This window comes from Crocuta crocuta, unplaced genomic scaffold (genome assembly GCF_008692635.1).
Source record: "Crocuta crocuta isolate KB4526 unplaced genomic scaffold, BGI_CrCroc_1.0 scaffold1028, whole genome shotgun sequence".
NCBI classification, from domain to species: domain Eukaryota; kingdom Metazoa; phylum Chordata; class Mammalia; order Carnivora; family Hyaenidae; genus Crocuta; species Crocuta crocuta.
Window position 1 is genome coordinate 315,087 of NW_027532432.1, and position 21,635 is coordinate 336,721.

General features: G+C 36.0%; 1 protein-coding gene across 1 annotated transcript in view; it reads left to right on the forward strand.

Annotated features, from left to right (window-relative positions):
- LOC144244159 (inactive N-acetylated-alpha-linked acidic dipeptidase-like protein 2) overlaps positions 1 to 21,635 on the forward strand; it is a 348,840-nt gene that overhangs the window by 281,985 nt on the left and 45,220 nt on the right. Inside the window, exon 9 of the mRNA XM_077779388.1 lies at positions 10,558 to 10,651. Coding sequence (XP_077635514.1) covers positions 10,558 to 10,651 — 94 coding nt within the window. The remainder of the gene's footprint in view (positions 1 to 10,557; positions 10,652 to 21,635) is intronic.

The window sequence follows — 21,635 nt, forward strand, 5'->3', positions numbered from 1 at the left end:
CTGTCTCTGTAGAACTAAGGGAATAGTTGTGGCATGGAAGCTTTGTGCACTGGTTTCTGTGTTATGAGTTTGGTCTGAAGTGATATACTTTGATAGTTGTGGGCAATATATAGAAGTCCTTGATTTTCTAAGACAGTTTTATTTTCAAGTAATTTTTTCTGTAAATAGACTTGTCAGATCATAGGGTTTTGAGTTGAGGGTTGCATCCCATCAACTTTCTTAGCTAAAGAAAGCAATAGAAAGGAAATAACAGGTCTGTTTTGGGGGATGCATAAGAATATATTTTGAATAAAGAGCTGCATAGCTCTGGCTATGATGTGGAGAATGGGTTAGAGGCAGACATTTAGATAAATTAGGGAGTTTATAGAATATTTCAGATGACAAATAATGAGAATTTTAAGACTGAATTTTAGCCATGTTAGGGGTATACATAGATTTTGCCAATATCTTGTAGCACTATTTAATTTCTCCTTTTGCTGGGAAAATTGTCTGGGTATGTCAAGAGTACATCCTTGCTTTCTTTCCTCTGCTGCCACCAGTTTTGGAAAACAATCCAAACTTTCCAAAAAACTGAGGACTGAAAGGCTGTTTCTTCCTCTGCTCATCTCCAGGGAGATCTCTGAGTCCCCTTGTCTGTAGCTGGCTATCTTGAGGTTTGTTATCCACAGAATGTTTCTTGCTAAGTTGGAGGATTTCTAATATAAAGTGGCATACATCAGAGTCAGGTCACTTCAGGAGGAACATAATAGCACCATACACCACAAAATCATGTTATGAAGACTTTCACCAGACCATAATTTATTAGACAATGCCTCTGGTCTGAGCATTAAGGGAATGAAGCAGGACTCCCTACAGATCACTGAATCATGGCCATATGCCTTAGTTGAGTTTTAGGGTTTTCTGACTCCTTGCTGTGTACCCCCCATGCAAACTTTCTTCCCACTAACCAAGAACTTCTCTGCAGTCACACTGACATCTTCATGTTTCTCTAAAAATCTGTTTCTTTCTAGCTCAAGGTTTTTGCTCATTTTATTCCCTTCATCTGGAATATCTATCCCCTTTTACACTTTAGTTTCTTGAGCCTAAAATATGTACATGTGGCAGAATCCCATGGTATGGTTTAAAGTGGAATAGAAAATGGTGCTTTCTAGGAAACCAAAGATTCATGTTTACTAAATTTTCTACTGTTCACTTCTTTTTCCAATTTTGTGAAAGTGATATGACTTGTCTCTATCAGGAAAGAAAGTCTTATATTTCTCTTTTCTCCCAGTACCACAGTGATGATCACTCAATAAAAAAAACTCAATGTATACTAGTGAGATGGTTCATGATTCATCTACTATTTGTCATATTATGTCACACCATGCCATAGCAACCCGGTCTCCCTCAATTTCTTTCTCACACTAACCTATAAAATAGGTGTTATAATTATCTCACAGCACTACCTTCTAGAGTGGGTCTATATTGCAGCTTAAGCCTGACTGAGGACATGAAAACAATCCCACAATGATAGTTGAACTTACAGTTTAAGTATGAGGAATAAACCATGGTTTCTTTAATTTGGAATTATAAAAATGGAACAAATCACATATTTACTGAATATCCACCTGTAACTAAAAAAAATTACATTATGGAACTATGGTATTAGTATTGCTTTAATAATCTATTTTTGTACAACTATATTATTAACAAATTAAACAAATTCATTCAAAGCAATCATTAGAAATATAGCCATCATCATTGTCAATGAGATAAAAAAATTGAGAGGGGTGGAATTTTCTACTGTCGATATTTGCAGTTTTGTAAATAAATATCTTTTTTTTCCTCTCTAGACTGGTGAGTAAGGGAAAGAGTTCTGCTAAAATCAGAGAATACAAAAATACCTCCCTGCAAGGCAGTAAGGCAACATATTATTACAAAGTTTAACCCAAAATTACCTGTGTGTATTTGTATGCTTATTTTCCTCTATTAAATTTCTAAAAACAGCTTTTTAAGCCTTTAAGTACAACTAGAATTATTGTCAGTTGAAGAAAGAGAAACTTTTATATGGCAAAATATGATTTGCCTTTATTATCCTTAAAATCTAGAAGAAGGCTGTATTAGTAATTATCTTTCAACAATTTAACTTGCCTGATACCAATGAAACCAATCACTCTAGAAATATCAGTATTACCTGCTAAGAGAAGAAGGCCTTTGCAATGTGGGTTCATCAACTAATTTTTCTATATAATACTCCTTTATGTTTTGAAGACTTTTACTACTATAAAACAATTTCGTTGTTGTTGTTCTAATGCATTCTTTTATCGTCTGTTCAGGGGTAGGATGGTCTGGGAATAGTTGAGAAAGAAGGATATTAGGGTCTTGAGGCAGATTGTGTGATTGTAAAGTTATTAAATAGAATTGCCAATAACTCAGGGGTATGTTGTCACCAAGATGGCGGAGCAGGAGATCCAGGCATCCATCTTCCCACAAAGAACAGTTAGATAGCTGTCTAAGAGTGAAAATAGCCCTGGGAGATCTCAGGAGTCCATCTAAGAAGTTTCAACAAAATAGCAGGGCAAAATAACCTGTAAATAACCATACAGAAAGAGTAGGAAGAATAGCTTCATTTTACCTGCAATATCCTGTCCCCGAGGCCAGCACCGCTCAGTGCCAAGAGAGAACCACTAGCCAGGAAGAGTTCTCATTGTAAGCAAAAATAGAGCAGAATGAATGACTAGATGCCCCAACCTATTATAGATACACAAAGGACCTGACCCTGATTCCTATCACTTGTCTGCACCTCTGTGTACCAGCAACTAGTCCCTCTGCAGTTATGCATGTGCACATAGCTGGTTCCAATTTCTATCACCAGCCTTTACTGGTGTATGCACCTATGGCTAGCCTCTGCAGCCACATAAATGCACTCGACAGTCAAACCCTCCACAGTTGCTTGTGTACCTGGAGCCAGTCCTGACCCCTATCGCAGGCCTCTACTGCTGCAGGTACTTGCAAATAGCCCCTATAGAGCTCACCTGAACGCTGCTGGCACTACTCTTGTTACCAGACCCTCCAAAGTTCATGGGCCCACAACTAGCTCCGGCAACCACCTGGGTACACATTGATTGCCCAGGTCCTACAGCTGCTCATGTACCCAAAGTTGGCCCTGGCCTCAGTTGCTGGCCAACATCCTTGCCAATGTGTGTGTGCCTGCAGCTGGCCCCTGCCAGTACGCAGGCACTCGCAGCCAGCTCCATAGCCACATATGTGCACACCACCAGCTCTTGCTATCGCCACCACATCCCCCGTTCCCTTGTCTCTGAGAAGCCAAGTAGGCCTTGCAGCCATTCAGGGCCCCAGACAGCTCTTGCTGTCAAGGATCATGCAATTGTTGATGTCAGGCACCTGACCCAATTAGATAATTTGCCACCCCAAATCTCAACATATTTGTATATTTTAGTTTTCATCTTGACATTGATTTCTAGTTTCATACAGTTGTAATCAGAAAAGATGCTGGATATGGTTTTGATCTTCTTAAATTAAGACTTTTTTGGTGGATAATGTTTCATATGCACTTGAGAAGAATATGTATTTTGCTACTGTTGGATGAAGTGTTCTGTAAATATCTATGAGGTCCATTTGGTCAAAGGTCTGGTTTAAGTCCAATGTTTCATTAGGGGTTTTTCTGTCTGGTTGAGGTATCCATTGTTAAAAGGTATATTAAAGTCTCCTACTATTATATTGTTTCTATCTATTTTCTGTCTCCAAGTCTGTTAATATTTGTTTTATTTATGTATTTATGTATGTATGTATTTATATTTCAGAGAGAGAGATAGCACACAGCAGGGGAGAGAGGCAGAGAGAGAGAGAGAGAAACAATAAGAGAGAGAGAGAATCCTAAGCAGGCTCCATGCTGAGTGCAGAGCCCAATTTAGGGCTCAATCCCATGACTTTGGGATCTGAGCTGAAATCAAGAGTGGGATTATTAACCAGCTGAGCCACCCAGGTGCCTCTGCTTTATATATTTAGATGCTCCAGTGTTGAATGCATAAATATTTACAAATTTTACATCCTCTTATTGGATTGACACCTTTATGATTCTATAATGACTTTCTTTGTCTCCTGTTACCATCTCTATCTTATGTAAGTTAGGTTGCCTCTTCTTTCTTTGGGTTTCCATTTACATGGAACTTATTATTTTCCCTTCATTCACTTAAAGTCTGGGCATGTTCCTAGAGCTGAACTGAATGTCTTGTGGGCAGTACAGAGCTGGGCCTTGTGTTTTTATCCATTAAGCCACTCTATGTTTTTACATTGGAGAATTTAGTCCATTTACATTTATTTTTTAAAATGTTTACTTATACTTATTTGTCTTGAGAGGGGAGAGACAGAGAGACAGAGAGAGAGAGAGAGGAGAGGAAGGAGCAGAGAGAAAGGAGAGAAAGAATCCCAAGATCCCAAGCAGACTCCGCACTATCAAGGCAGAGCCAGTTTCATGAACCATGAGACCATGTCTTGAGCTGAAGCCAAGAGTTAAACACTTAAATGACTGAATCACCCAGGCATCCCTAGCCAATTTACATTTAAAGTAATTATTGGTAGGCATAGACTTACTATTGCCATTTTATTGTTTACTGGCTGTTTTATAATTCTTTTGTTTCTTTTTCTCTTGCTCTCTTCCTTTATGATTTAATGATTTTATGTCGTGGTATGCTTCAATTGCTATCTTTATTTTTGCGTCTCTTATAGGTTTTTCCTTTGTTGTTACCATGAGATGTATATAAAGCATCTTATATATATGCCTATTTTAACCTGAATACAACTTAAAATCAAACGCATACTAAAGTGTGATGCTTTTAACTTCCCACACCCCTCATATATTATGTTTTTGAATTTCAATTATATCTTTACTGTGTATATTCATTAAAAACTTATTGTAGTTAATTTTAATATTTTTGTATTTTGGTTCATATTTGATTTATGTGATTTACCCACCACCATTAAAAATTAGAGTATTCTGGACTTAACTACATATTTATCTTTAGTGATGAAATGTAGCCTTTCATATGTTTTCCTGTTACTAATTATAATCCTTTTGTTTCAGATTAAAGAATTCCTTGTAGGGGCGCCTGGGTGGCTTAGTCGGTTGAGCATCCGACTTTCGCTAGGTCATGATCTCGCGGTTTGTGGGTTTGAGCCCCGCGTCGGGCTCTGTGCTGACTGCCAGCTCAGAGCCTGGAGCCTATTTCAGAGTCTGTATCTCCCTCTCTCTCTGACCCTCCCCTGCTCATGCTGTCTCTCTCTCTCTCTTTCTCTCCTAGAAATAAAAAAAAAAAAAAAAAAAAGAATTCCTTGTAACATTTCTTGTAAGACTGGTCTAGTGGGGGTGAACCTCTTCAGCTTTTGCTTGTCTGAAGAACTCTTTATCTGTCCTTCAGTTCTGAAGGACTAATTTGCTGGGCAGAGTATTTTTTGGTTGACTTTTTGTTGTTTCGTTTTGTTTTGTTGTTTTGTTTTTAGCACTTTGAATATATTATTCCACTCTGGGCCTGCAAAGTTTCTCCAGAAAAAAATATACTGATGGTCTTATGGAGATTCTCTTATAGGAAACAAGTTGTTTTCCATTTGTTTCTTTTAAGATTGTCTTCTTGTTTGTAACTTTTGACAATTTAATTATAATGTGTTTTGCTGTGGTTCTCTTTGGATTTGTCTTATTTGAATCTCATTGGCTAGGGAAGTTTTCAGCCATTTTTTCTTTAAATAAGCTTTCTACTACTTATGATTTCACTCATATATGGAATTCAAAAATTTAAAAAATGAATAAACAAACAAAAGCTAAATCCTACTTACAAATACAGAAAACAAACTAGTTGCCAGAGGGAAGGGGATTGAGGTAATGGACAAAATGGGTGAAGGAGAGTGAGAGATATAGGCTTCCAGTTATGGGATTAAAAATAATCACAGGAATAAAAGGCACAGCACAGGGAATATAGTCAGTGATATTGCAATAGTGTTGTATGATGAGAGATGGTAGCTACACTTGTAAGCATAGGGTAAGGCTATAGAGTTGTTGAATCACTATATTGTACTCCTAAAACTAATGTAACATTGTGTGTCAACTATACTCAAATTTAAAAAAAAAATTAAAAAGCTTTCTGTCCCCTTTCTCTTTTTTTTTTCTCCTCCTGGGACCTCTATAGTGTCAATATTGATCTTTTTGATGGTATCTCTTAAGCTTCCTTCATTCTTTTTAATTTTTTTCTAATTATATTTCTGATGGTATGAATTTGTATATTTGAGTTTATGAATCCTTTTTTCTGCTTGAGCTAGTCTGCTGTTGAACCCCTCTATTGAATTTTTCAGTTCACTTATTGTATTCTTCAGTTCCATGATTTCTGTTCTATACTTTTGCAATATTTCATTTATGTTTATTGAAATTCTCAATTTTTATGCACTGTTCTCCTTATTACCATTATTTTGAACTTTTTATCAGATAAATCACTTATCTCCATTTTACTAAAGTCTGTTTCTGGAGTTTTATCTTGTTCTTTTGTTTGGAACATATTTCTCTGTTTTTTCATTTTTCTTTGCTCTCTGTGTTTCTTCCTGTGCACTGTATAAAACAAATACTATCTTCATTTTTGATGGAATGGTCCCACATCAGAGACAAACTGTATTGTTCAGCCTGGTCCTAGCTCTTGGTTGTCACTTAAATCTTTGTGATTCACTTACAGTGGTTGAGGAGAGTATCAGTCAGCAACCAGATGCAGGCTGATTGGAAGAAGACTTTCAGTCAGCAACTTTTGAAGTACGCAAATAAACCTCTAGCTGGGAAAGACTAGGAGAAAGGCCTTTCTGTAGTCTTCCTATGTGTTGGGCCCTAGAGGGATAAGCCAGTTAAGAAGTCTTTCTTTGATACAGTGCTGTGAAACTTGTGAATGCAAGCTCCATTGGCCTAGGTAGCCAGGCTATCAAGGAGTATGTCCCCTGGGAGGCAGCTACAAAAGCCGGGGCACCAGATATGTATAAAAACTCCTTCCAGGAGGATATTGGTATTGTCAGGCTACGGGAAGAATGCTAAGATCAAGCCTATTGGCTTCCCTGTTCTCTGGGGAAGATCACTGTCTATTCCTAGATGCCTGTTGTAACAGGGGCCTAGCCCTCAGGCAGCAAGTTTAAAGTATGCAAATAGGCCTCTTTCAAAGAAAGACTGGGAGATTGGCATTTCTCTCTGCTCTTTTTTGCACTGAGCCCTGAAGGGATAACTGATTGAGAAGTGTTTCTTTGTTTGCTACAGTTCTATGGGAATTCAAACTCCAAAAGTCAAGCCCCACTGGCCACCAGAGCCAGGCATTCAAGGGATGCCTCTTCTGGGAAGCCGCCACAAAAACAGGGCACCAGACATGTGCTCAAGCTCCTTTCAGGGAGACATGGGTGACCTGGAGCAGGGCAGAGGTAAAATGCAAAACATGGCACCTGCCAGCCTCCTCAATCTCGAGAGAATTGCAGTTGGCCCTTAGATGGGTGTTAAATTAGAAGCCTGACTCTAAGGCTGTTTCTTTTAAGATAAGTAAATAGACCTCTTTCGGAGGATGAGGCATTTTGGGCTTGCTACCTCTTCAGTGAGCCCTGGGGACTCACAACAAGTCCTCACAAGCACCTTAAGAGCTGTTTCTTTTCTATAGGTGTGTAGGTCTTCTAGACCCTAGTCTCACCGGCTTTTTGGGTGCCGGGGGCCTGTACCTCAGATGGAGGTCTTAAAAGTTAGAGCACTCTGTGTTGGATCCAAACCCTTCTCTCTTCAGGGAGAAATTGGGAGCTATGAATTTTTTCCCAGTTGAAACTGTGATGTGCTAATGTTTATGGTCAGACTGTGTGGGTTTTTTTTCCCCCCAGAGAGAATTGTTTTGTGTGTAGCTATAGATTCAGTGTGTCCATGGGAGGAGGTAAATTCAGGATCCTCCTATATCACCATCCTGGACTGGAACCTCATAAGGCTTATAGTTACACTTACTGTTTTAACAAAGGGTTAATTTCCCCACTACCTGCCTCTAAGTTTGTCAAGATAATCAAATGAGATATTCAGGTGTAAAGCACTTTGGAAAGAATGGGGCCTTATATAAATATAAGGAATAGTTGCCTAGGCTTGCCTGAAAAAGAGTGACTCCAGAGTGGATGGGAAGAGTATGAGTCTGACTCCTGTCTTCTTACTTCATGGCAAAACCTACGTAAATCTCCCTCTTGCTTATGAAGCTGCAAATAAACCCAATTTAGCCTAAGCATTCTATCATGGACCAGGCGCCTTAGAAAGTCCCAGTATTTGTTGTCAGGTTCTTTCTGAAACAAATAGCAAGGTGGCTGGCTTATATTCCAGTTTTTTGAGCTGCCAAATGACTCTTAAAACAGAACAAAACAACTTTCTCCAGCAGCACAAAGTGAATTGCCTCTCTCCACCCTCCGCATTCTTTCATTTTAATCTTTTATAATGTGTGGTTTCAGATTCCAAAACTGTAAACAAAACATGTCTGTTCTGTAGTTTCTATTATCCAGTGCAAATTGAAAAAAAGAAACTATAATGCCTCTTAATCTTTTTTAAAAATTCCTTTTTACAAATAATTTATTTCCAAATATTGGTATTTCTTACATGATTTGGATGTAGTGAGGTGGAATAGAGATAGAGTTCGTATCAGCCTGTTGCAGATAAAGCTTTTCCTCTGAAAAACAGCATAATCAGAGTAGGCAGTTTCCTAGGATTTTTGTGATCACTGTGCTGGAGATAAAACTCTGCAAATAAACCTTAGGCATTGGGAATAAGTAGTTGCTACAGTTCGGAGAAAAATGTCTCAAAGAAATAAAAGGACATCAAAAATATTTCTCCTCCCTCTTTATTTCTAAGAGATGTCTTTCTCCAAGTATTTAGAAGAAGATAAAATTGAATTGTATTTTTTCATGATATAAATTGTGCAAACAACTGGGAATTATAACTTTTAAATATTAAATGGAATCTGACCCTTGTTGAATATGTAGATTTGAATATTTAACATCACATTTTCCTTGTAAGTTGTATCTTTTACGTGTTCCATAATGTCTCAAGTTAGTGTGCTAATTTCCCCTGTGTAATTTCACAAGACGATATTTTCATTTACTAACAACATTTCATAGTACATTAATAACATCAACACAGCCACACTTCCCTGTGTGAAAGCTTCAGGGTTATTAGAGATGTAGGGACTTTGTTAAGCCTAAGTAAATATTAAATATCAGTTGAGAGAGAGGGAGAGTAACAATGGCATTTGCAGCCAGCCCTAAGTTCCTTTGAGATGTATATGAATGCATTTGACTTGTTCAGTCTATAAAGCAGATGCTAGTTCAGCTGTAGTGAATATGTTGGTTTCCAAACACAGTTTTGGAGTATGGTGTTCGGGGGGTAGGGGGGGTGCAATATACACAAAAATTCCAGGTATGAGTTTGGGGATGCCATTAAAATTATTTTAACTGAATTTAAACACTGACCTCAGAGATATATACATAATACTGGTTCTGATAGATTTTGGGAGCTTGTTTGGAGGTTCTAGCAGGGGAGCACAGCTACTCATATACCCTTGACAGAAGAACGGTCCTCCTCTATCGGGGAAGGTCGTCCTCTTCAACCCAGCGCAGAGCTTTGGGAGGGACGCACATGGAGCGGTGATGGAGGAAGGAGACACCCGCCTAGCCAGCCAGATGAGCCCAATCAACCCTGGCGATCAATGGGATGACAGATGTCACAGCCAGATCGCCCTCATATCCTGGTTCTGATAGATTTTGGAAGAGTAATTAGAAATGGAGTAAAGCATTAAGGAAAATAGTAACTAAGATTTTAATGGAATTTTTTAGAATAAATTATATACCTTTTCTAGTTTCCAAATGAAAACAACACTGCATTTTATTTTTTTCTTAAGTTTTTATTTAAATTCCAGTTAGTTAACCTACACTGTAATATTAGTTTCAGGTGTACAATTTAGTGATTCACTACTTACATACAACATCTGGCGCTCATCAGAACAAGTGCACTCTTTAATCCCATCATATTTCACCCATCCCCCCAACCGGCCTCCCCTCTGTAACCATCAGTTTGTTCAGGCTAAATTGTATTTTAAATGAAATAAATTGATCATTAATTTTGTCTGGAGTTTTACTTAGTCTCATAACCAAATATTGATTTTCAGTTATATTTCTCTCTACTGTTTTATTGTGTAACATTCTGAACTGCTTTATAAGGACTTTTTTTAAAGTTTAAGTATTACAATTTCTTCAATTAAGGCACTATTTCTTAATATTTTAATTTAAAAAGGAAGAAAATCTTATATTCCTTTATGCTACTTTGAGACATGAAAAATACTATGGGTTTTTTTTTCGTTTTTTTTAATAGAAAAATAAAAACAAAAAAGAGTTTAAAAGGAAAATGTATCTTATAAAAGAATATTTTGCCCTCTGTGTTTTGCTACTGTGGTTATACAAGAGTGCATGAAGTAATGAAAAATAAACAAATCAAAAACCCTTAATACTGAATGCTACCATCTTTTTTTTTTCTTTCAGCTCTCAGGAGAAGTGATTTTGCAAATTGCCAACGAACCAGTTCTGCCCTTTAATGCTCTTGATATAGCTTTAGAAGTTCAAAACAGTCTTAAAGGTAATTTTTCTTTGAATTATAGTAATTTTAGCAAATGAAAGATTGCTCAACTAATTGTTAACAAGCGATGGATAAAAGTATCTGCTGTCTTATTAGCCACGGCAATGCAGTGACTCCTTTCCTAGAGAGGATTATCATGAGAAGGGCTTAGAAGAAATAGGAGATTTGTAATTTCAAACTTCTGTTATCATTTTCCTCATGGAAAAATGTAGTTTAGATATTTCTCCAAATAAATAAGTAAGTAGATATGTTCATATCTAGCATTCAATCAATTCAAATAAGATTGACCCAAATCAATCTTTGGGATTGATTTTTGAAGTATAGGCCATTTTATTTCTCTCAAGTGTCAGCTCATCCTAGATTAAGGGTGACAAGAATACAATTATCTCCATAGTTTCTATTTCAATCCCTTCATGTTTGAATAGATCTGTTTCTGCAGAATTCTAATCTTACCTTCATTTCCCCTTTATCTACATACAAATCTTTCAACTAGGCTTATAATTTTTCTTCATTAACCAAATATAAAGAGCAATATTGTAATTAAAGAATATACCTTCCTCCTCTTTGAGTCATACATGTAATTGTCAGATATTTATGTGTGATTTTTAGACATAAACTTCTCAATACAAAAGCAAATATTTTATCTAAGAACTAAAGCAGTAATCCTTAGAAAATTATTCTTAACAGTCAAATTTTTACTGGATCTAAAAACTTTATTATTATTTTTTTTAATTTTGACTACTGGGGTTGCTTCTTAACCTGAAGAATACTACAACACAATTCTCCCCCTTCAGTGATTCTTATGACTTTTATTATATTGGCTGTAAAACTCTCAAAGCCCTTGAGCTATTTAGAGTTACTTGTTCCCATATGAAGTAGCCTTGGATTGCTCTGTTTTGGATATATTTAAGTTGATCTCTATACAGTTTCCATCCTTTCCACTTTTGTCAAGCTTCTGTCTTAGACTTGCTTGATGTAGGGTTGCCACAAACCTTCAATTTGTAAAAAATGCAGTATCTATGAAAATCAGTAAAGCAAAGTGCAATAAAATGAGGTAGACCTATATATGGGGCAGCACTGGAGCTCAGAAGATACACACACACACACACACACACACACACACACATGTTCATTTATTTTTAAGAGACAGTGCATGCATGCACATGCATGAGCAGTGGAGGAACAGAGAGAAAGGGAGAGAGAGGGAATACCAAGCAGATTTCTCACTGCCACCACAGAGCCTGAAGCAGGGCTGAATCTCACAAACCATGAGATCATGACCTGAGCCAAAATTAAGAGTCAGACGCTTGACTCACTGAGCCATCCAGGTGCCCCAGGAAATAATATATTTTTAATGAGAAAATTCAGTATAATTATTCAGCCTTCAGCTGGTGATTCAGATGTAGAACTGACAGAGTTGGATTTAATCAGGCTAGAGCTCTAATGAGAGAGGCACAATGACCTAGATATGTTAAAACTGAGAGTATTTGCAAAGGGGCACTCATGGGAGTGGACCAAAGTATCTAAATACTTTGGTATAAATGGGTATGAAATAAAATGAGGAAATGAAGGCAATGATGGGGGGGGACAAAAAGAAAAGAGAATCAATAAATATTACTTCTTGGTGAGATCAAAGAATTGAGAATGAGTGGACTAAAAAGATTCATTTGCTGCTGGCCAGCAAATGGGGTTATTAAAAATGTGATCATAGAAAAAGCTCAGATATTGGTAATCACAGTGTTCAGGAGAGAACATGACCATGGAAGTGAGATAAGCAATCACCAGAGGAAAAGAGACTAAGGGAAGGAGACTCTAGAATATGTGGATATTGAAATTGCCAAGAATTCAGATTGAAGTACTCTTGTAAGAGGAAGTGACTAAACCTGGAGCTAAAATCTTCAAAGAATGAGCAATGACCCAGAGATACCTCCTAGTGTTCTTTTAAGGCTAGCAGTACAAAGCCTATGAGAAAAGGAACCACACCTGAGAGGGCTGGGGCCCAAGCAGTATTGTTAGGGGAGAGCCAGATTTTAGGTTAAAGGAAGAGGGTACAGAAAATGTTCTGAAAATAGGCCAGGTTAATAATTCTTTCTTTAATAGTTATATCTGAATCATGTCAGTACAAGGAGGGGTGAGGGGAAGCCGCAGTCATTCTACAAAGATTTCCACTACAGCCTGATGCTACCAAGCATCAATGAACTGCTCCCAAAATCAAGTTTCTCAGTCAGTTGAACCAGGAGCATTTTGGCTTCTTGCTGGTATATTGGTCTGCTTCTGCTATAGGTAAAGACCTTTTTCTTTGACTGTTGAATTTGTTTGAGTTTTATTTCTTTTGATGTGAAACTCCTTGGGTTTACCTGCTACTTTCGTTCAGAAAAATGCGGGCCAGACTCAAGATTTGCCCATACTAAGAACACAAAACAGAGCAAAACGAAATGTGTCAAGAACATAGATATATAGGAAAAAAATTTCTTTTGTTGTGACCTGAGTATAAATATCTGATGAAAACGATGCAATTTGTCACCTTTAAGCTATACATTTTTATATTTTAGTCATCATGGTTCAAAATTCTTTGCTCTGTTTCAAAGTAAAAGATCATTCAAATGTTTGCTAAATTGCGGGCAATTTGATGTACCTGTTCTATTTTATCTACTTTAGTTATTACCTTATTTGTAAAATAGAGTAATGTGCTAATGTGAAATCTAGATGATTTCATTTAGATAAACAGAGTTCCTGTGCCATGTTAAGTGAAATATCTAATTTTACTGCTTAATACAAACTTTAATTGTTTATATATATATTTTTTATTTTGTTATGTCAGCTAGCAGTGATTAGTCTTAAGTTCTCAATCATAGTTATTAAAAAAAGTGACCTTCAAGGCTAAACTATAAAATACTATTTCTCCCTACTTCAAAGAGTTTATGTATGAAGGTCTCTGAAACCCGATTGTGTTTTCAACAGTGTAATTTTTACCCCTTGACAACTGGCCATCTTGCTTATTTATTACTCTAGTTTACAGTAGTAGCAGACCATTCTCTACTGTTCTCACAACCACCAGAAAGAAGGATAATTTACCAGTGAATAATTTGTTTGAGTTGATTTATTGGATGGTCTTGAAAGCTCACTTTGACTCACTGACCTTGGCTCTTAATATTTGGTCAATGCCAAACACATAATAGTTAGAGAATGAATATTTATACGTGGTTACTAAGAGATGTAGTGTAAATAGTGACTGATAAGATTACAGATATGCTTCAGATGTACTTGTGGCAAGTAAAATTATGTCCAAAAAAATTGCACACACAAGACACTGGTACTAGTTTGCAAAGGGCAGAGTCAGGTATTAAGAATAAGAATAAGAAGTACAAACATACCCTTGAACCTAGAAGCTGACTAAGGGATGAGTATTTAATAACCTTACTAAATTTACTCCTCACTTTCTCTACTTTTTAATGTTTTAAATACCACCTCAAAATAACTAATGACTAGATAATTCTGATGATTTCTGTTAACACCCGCTATTGTTCTTTGTAGGAATTCTGGATGTTAATTATTTGCCATAATATTGCAAAAACTACAAATGACCAAACAAAGTAAAAGTCATTTTCATTTGATCTGGCTATGTACACATTTATTTAGTGCAAGACAGACTCAGCAGGAAACAAGTTCGAACTGTGTGGCTTGTTGCCACTTCCTGATTGTCTCACTAAATGTAAAACGATTGTTGGCAGAATTTCCTCCTGTTCTTTGAGAAACTGACGATGGTGACTTATCTGACTTCTTAATGTTTTTTATTAGCTCTGATAATTCATTAGCGCCAATCACATCATTGTAGAAGAATGGATAGTATTTCAAGGTAATGCTGTGACTGAGGCAAGCACATTGTGTTCTGCTAGATCTGTAGTTTCATATATTGAGTTGTCACTTTGGTTCTTTTATACAATCATAAGTAATTGAGACCCATCTGATTACTTCTTTCTGAGTAATTTATGATGAATATCCCAAATGGAAAAAAGTAAGTATATGCTTTACAAATTGTGTGATTCTTGGGTCACTTGCATGGCTTGGTTGGTTAAGCACCTGACTCTTAATTTCAGTTCAGGTCATGAACTTATGGTTAATGGGTTGGAGCCCTCTAACCCATTCTTGGGTTTCTCTTCTCTTTCTCTCTGCCCCTCCCTGCTTTTGCTCTCTTTCTCTCTCATAATACATAAATAAAATTTTAAAAATAAATAAATTGTGTGATTCTTGTCCTCAGCCCATCGTTCTCCAATCTTGGTTTTAATTACCAACATCTCAACTTTGGACCAGCGTATATATAGTAAAGTGTGGGTACACTAGCTACTTGTCCCTGTGCCCTCCTGAAAAAAAATCCAAATCTGTCCATCTAAAATCCAAACAATTCCAAGAAAAGATTTAGTTCCCGTGGAAATTCTGAATCATGTTAGGTATCTAGTGGTTTGACCCAAACTGGCATTCCTGGAAATAACTACTTTGTGTGACAAGGACTTAAATTTAAAAGCATTCTCTCGGAAAGAGCTTACCTTGTTTGCTCAAACTGAGAGAAATTCAATGAGAGACTGGACATCCACTGGGTGCAAATTTCTAAAAATATGTTTAATATCCATCCTCAGTGTATATTTTTGTATTACTCTGACTACATAACTATATTAAATGTTGTATTTCATTTATTTTGATATTCCACATCTAGTTCAAACAAGGAGTTCAAATAACTGAGTCTGAAACAAATCTGGCTGATCCTGTATTATCAATGTTTGTCTCCTTAAACTAGTTTTTCTTTCCTCCCACTTCTTTTTCAATTTATATTTTTATTGAATAATGTCCCTTAATTATTATACTAAACATGTTGTCCCTATTGTATTCCTTAAAAGTATACTTTCTTTTCTTTTATCTCCTGTATCACTATTTTTTGCTGTTCCTACAGCTTCCCTGTGTCATCATTTCCTTCATTACCCTGAATACGTCTTTCAAATTTGTGTAAAGTTTTCTTCTAAGTACCTACATTAAACATTTAAAAAAATTTTATATTTATTTTGTGAGTGAGACAGAGTGCAAATGGGGAAAGAGCAGAGAGAGAGAAAGATACACACACAATCCAAAGCAGGCTCCAGGCTCTGAGCCATCAGCACAGAGCCCAATGCAGAGCTCAAACCCATGGGCTATGAGATCATGACCTGAGCCACCCAGGTGCCCCAGTACCTATTTTATATGTGTCATTACATCGATTGAAATATGATAATGATTTCCTATCATTTTCCTACTTTCCCAACATAGTAATAGTCAATTGTATTGTGAATTTTTTTCCTTAAGTGTATTCTTAGGATAAAACACTATGCCCATGACAGGATAATACTACAGTCCATTTCCTATGAGTGTTGGTTGCCTCACTGGCAACAATTTTAAAGTAGCTTTTTAAAAATACTTTAAAAAATATTTACTTATTTTGAAAGAAAGAGTGTGCATCAAGTGGCAGATGGGCAGAGAGAGAGGGAAGGAGAGAATCCCAAGTAGGCTTTGCACTGTCAGCACAGAGTCCAATGCAGGGCTCAAACTCACAAACTGTGCAATCATGATCTGAGCCAAAATAAGGAGTTGAGTGCTCAACTGACTGAGCCACCCAGATGCTCCTAAAGATACTTTTAATGTTGGCTTATAACAGAGAGTAAAGCACCCCTGCCCTCATACTGATTAATTTTATTCAAGCTTTAAAAAAATTGTTTTTCATTTCCGTGGCCTAGCCAAAACATAATTAAACTCATATGTGTTATTAAATGTACAATTCCAACTTTCTGCCTCAGGAGGAGACGGATAAAAAATAAACCACACATGAATTTAATTCCTTCAAGGAAGCTTTTGTTCACTCTTCCAAGGCAGCCAATAACCAGATCATGTAGTTGTAAATGTAACACAGTGACAGCATCTATGGGCCATAAAAGTAGCTCCTGGTTCAATCTTGGCACCAAGCAGACAGACGCTGTTGGGAGAACTCATTCCATGCAATATGTTCAGAGTCTTGCCATATTTGCATCTGTTTTTGGCTACCTGGATCACTGGGTAATAATTAGAATATAAGAAAATCTTCAGAATGTATTGCCTATTTTTTAAAAAGTGGTCAATTTTATTCTCGTAAGCATGCCACTTTGGCACCTTTACAAAAAAGGATTTCTATTTTATTTAGGTTAGGATAAACTTCCTTCTGGCATTTGCATTTTTAAATAATATTCTTTTATCAATGCATTGTAAAATCACTGTTAGATTATTTACCAACAGTGCACTAGCTCCCACACTTCGTTCTCTACCTGTTTTTTTTAATTTGTTTAACTTTTTTAAATAACCAGCAGAGATGATTCACTGTGATTCATACTAAAGAAACCAGCATGAAGAATAGAAAATGTAGAATAATAAAGGACTGTTGTTTCCTCTGGCTGAAATCATATTGGCAATTTCTTTTTTTCTCTTTAGTGATGCCACAAGATATTTTTAAGATGACATTAAGTAACATACATTTTCCCCCAAAATAATCTTCTGTTCTGCTTTTAACCACTGTGTTATGTGGAACATAAATCATACTTTTTCTTGTCACTATAAATCAGTGAAGCCTAAGCTATGAATGTGCAATTGTTAACACCTTTAAAACTGTGATAAGCTCATCCATAGAAGAATGTGTTCTGTGAAATACTATTAAAGTAAAAGACTAGGTTTGTTTGATATAAAAATGTAGTTTTAGAGTATGACCAGTACATTTCACTCTTAATTTAAGATGAAACTGAGTGAGTCTTTAAAAATACAGCCACAAAATACAACCAAAAGATAGAAAAATGGAAATAAACTGAAATTTCAAACTTTTTTGGAGTATAAAACTCTGAAGAGAAACCACAATAGTAAGTAGTAAAATCATTCTTTAAAATAAGACAGTGATATATTTGTGTAGGAGGTTGTGGAACAAACTTAACACACTTGAGTTTATGCCAAGATGAAACTCATCCAGATATGAAGGGCATCGTGAGAAGAGGTAGTTTGCACACGGTCCAGATTCTGGCAGGTTAGAATCTATAGATTCTGTGGGGCAGACAGCACTGTAGTTATTGGTCTTACCAGGAAGTCTTAGAGACCTTATGGATAGGACATGTATGAAGTGCCTGTAAGCTTCTGATCTACTATTAGAAGGTGTTTTTGGGTCAATGGTTCTCAGGAGGAACAAGTTTTCTGAGGACACTGCGACACTTTAGAGGTCACAAGACAAAGCCCCAGGTAATGTGCTAAGTGTCTTACATCCATTGTGACATTAAACCTTACTCTAGCCACATGAGCTGAACTGAGTATTGTTAAGAGCAATTCAGAGATTAAGAAACTTGGGGGGGGGGGGGGGGGGGGATTTGTGTTAAATGTATACACCTGTATACATTTAAGTGGTTGGTTTAGGGATTGAATATAGCTCTGTCAGATTTCAAAGCCCCTGCCCTTTTCACCATACCACACTGCCTCCCAAATGGCTTGAAAGAGAGAATGCTGCAATATGATGATTGGCTAGAAGGCAGGAGTAGGAATATGTTTCCTTCAGTATGTTCTAGAGCCTCTCTTGAACTGACCTCCATAGATCTCAATAATGTCTCAATATCCATGATTTGTACTTCCTCCTTCCTTCCCTCTCTCCCTCCCACCTTTTTCTCTTTTCTCCAATTAACATTACTACTGCTTATAATATCCAGCTCTGTTCTTTGTATAAAAATATGGAAAAATGGAAGGGTTGAAGTTACAGATAAATTCATCTTCTAGAAGGCTGAGAACTGGGGAATAGGAAGGGATTAATTAGTAGCAATTAATATTGTTGTTTATGGATGGAACATCCTCAACTGCTTTAAAGTAGGGAGAGTCCCAGAACTTCCAAGAATTCCATTTTAGATACCCTTGATTTCTGGGCAATTTTTGACTCTCAAGTTTCACTTCTTCCCTGGATTTACTTAGAATATTTTTATATACAATAAACTCTTCAGTCATCCTCATGAGCATTTATTTTATTTGATCCTTATTTATTCTTCATTTGTGGACTATTTCAAACCAGATTAGGAATCTATTAAGGTTAGAGATTTAATTTTATGTCTTTCCCTTTCTCCCAGTACTTATGGGACAGTACACAAAATAGGACTCAGTAAGTTATTTACTGAAAATACATTTGTATTTTAGTTTGAGACAAAGGAAAAATGTATTATTTCTGTTTGAAATTTAGAAGTACATTTCAATTGTTTTTTAATAATATCAAGATAATTTCACTAAGCAGTCTCCATTATTTTGCATTATATTAAGATTGATATTCAATATCATCACAAATTGGTATGGTCTACTGTGCTATAAAAACTTATTAATTGTTGGCTTTTCAACAGAAGCAAAGATGTAAAAAGATCATTTTTGAAGGTTGGCTGTTTAATTCCTTGACCCTTTATATTATTTCTTTCCTTGTTATCCAGAAGTTTGAGATGCAGCTCATGGAAAGAAAAAGATGGCTCCAGATTAGTAAGCACCACAAAATAAGATTAGGGATCTTTATTGACATGTATACAGGGAGGAGTGTTGTACAGTTGTGGAGAAAATTTAAGAAAGTGAAAAGTAGTAGCTCTGAGAATAAAATAATTAGTTATGGTATTTTTGGACATGTCTTTTAAAAATGCATTGGTAGTAATTTATACTTAAGACTGTGTACTCTGATAATAGTAACTTCCATTAATGTAGTTATTTATATGCTTGGAAAATGAAATAACCATTTTCTGCATTTTCCCCCAAGGAAGCTGAAAGATAGTAATATTACATAATCCAATCAATGCTACATTGATAATAATTAAGTAGATGAGGCTCTTATCTGTTTTGGATACCAAAACCTTGGTCTTTAGACTCCATGTGCATAAAACTTCAAGATAAATGTATTAACTTTCTCTAAGAGAAATCTTTAACTCCCAGTTCATTTTCTTTGGTCATATGGACTTACTACTCATTAAACCTGAACTCTTAAGAGCTTCAATTGGTTCTCTGTTCTCTGTCATTCACTGTGCCTTAAATGAAGTTTTATATATTCTTAGTTTTTATGGGTTATTGGCAGACCATATTTTAATTCAATTTAGTTTAATTTAACTTATCATTTTTCTAAAATAGCTTCTTTTCTTTTCCTTTGCAACCCTTCTTGATTTTTAGCAACATTAGTTGATGCTCATTATATGTAAAACATTTCCCTAAGTGACTTTATAGGCATTATTCAGGACATATCTCAAAACATTATCTTATAGTTTAAAATTCACTCAAGAAAATTTTTAATAAATGACTACCATATCTCGGGTATTGTGCTAACATCTGGAGATACAAAGAGATAAAACATCACGTGGGGTTCTTCTCAGTCAAGGAAAGGAGAGAGACAAGGCAGATAAGGATAGAAATGTTACAGATGCTATGATACTGTGATAAAATAGATAATTCAATGATATGCCAGACATAGGTTGTGTCTGAGGAAATGGTAGTGAACACAACTATTAGACAGTAATCTCTTCCTTCACAGAGCTGACATTCTAACAGGAATATGTGGGGTCTCAGCTTACTTGGATTTGGTGATGTTACTTTCTTATTTAAATGGACAACAAGCTCTAATTGGCATTAAAATGGCTATTAGGAATCTTTGGAACATCAGTTATGTATACAAATGATTGAGTGAACATTGAAAGTAAAGCTACTTTTCAATTTGTAACCTTAAAAGTGATGTGATGGGTATGTTGTAGATGGCAGGTTTCCACTATCAGGATTCTTTCTGGAACAAGAAAGTTCTTAAAGCTGTCAGTTCTCTACATCCTCACCACCAAGAAAGATAAATTCATTTAAAGCTAAATAAGGTAGAATGGTACAATTTGTCTCCCTTGATTCAGTAGTAATGTCTTCAATTCTATAGTGTATGTTAGATCAGAACAGATTTTTCTTTCTTAAATGGGAGACTCTCAAGGATGTTGAACTTGTTTTTTCTGTTGTTCAGTCTTTCAATTCCAGTATAATCTAAATGTGCCTTTTCCATCTTCTTCTTTCCTTGTACAAAGATATTTCCTGTAAGTTCCCCATGTATTAACTTCAGTGAAACATCGTAATTTAAGAAAAACCATATCTTTATAAAATGGCATTATTATTATAGTTGTGATTTAGGGTGCTAAATTTCCTCAATGACCAAAATTTTCTCCTCTCACAATCTCAAGCTTTGCTGTGATATCAAACAAGATAATTAAGGACTATATAATGTACTTTGAAAACATCCAAATGCCAAAAACTATGAAATCCTACAATTGAGTTTGTTCATATCATTAATTTCAATGAACAGAAAGTTTATAAATGTAGCTATCTCTTTATAGCTCTCATGAAAACAAATTATTTCTACAGAATTTTCTTTGGTTATTGGATTTTTTCTAAAAATATTTTATTGAATCTCTGTTATTTATTTAGTAAATAATTACTGAGTGTCAGAACTATGCTGGCTTCTAAAGAAATTGGCATATGAAATAGTCCCCATCAAGTGAAGGTGAAAGACAACAAACATCACTATATTGGCTTAGTAAATCTATGATAGACATATTTTGTATATCAGCTATGATTCTAACCTAGTTTTTTTTTTTTTCTTAGCACATCACCTGCCTACAGTACCTCTTAAACTTTAAAATGTGTGTAATAATCTGGGTAGCATAGAGATTCCTTGACTCTACCGTGAGAGAGATTCAGCAAGTGTAGGAATCTGCATTTTCACAAAGATCAAGTGTTTGGGGAGCTGGTAACACTTGAACTTCACTTGGAAAGAAGTTCCCTTCGTGATCTTTCCCTTTTGTCTGAAATTTTCCCAGGCAAAAGTCCCAGATGGCCTCTTCATCTGCTTATCTCAATGCCATGCTCTCAGGACAGCCAGTTTCAATTTATTAGGTCCGTTCTTTTCATCACCTTGACATTACAT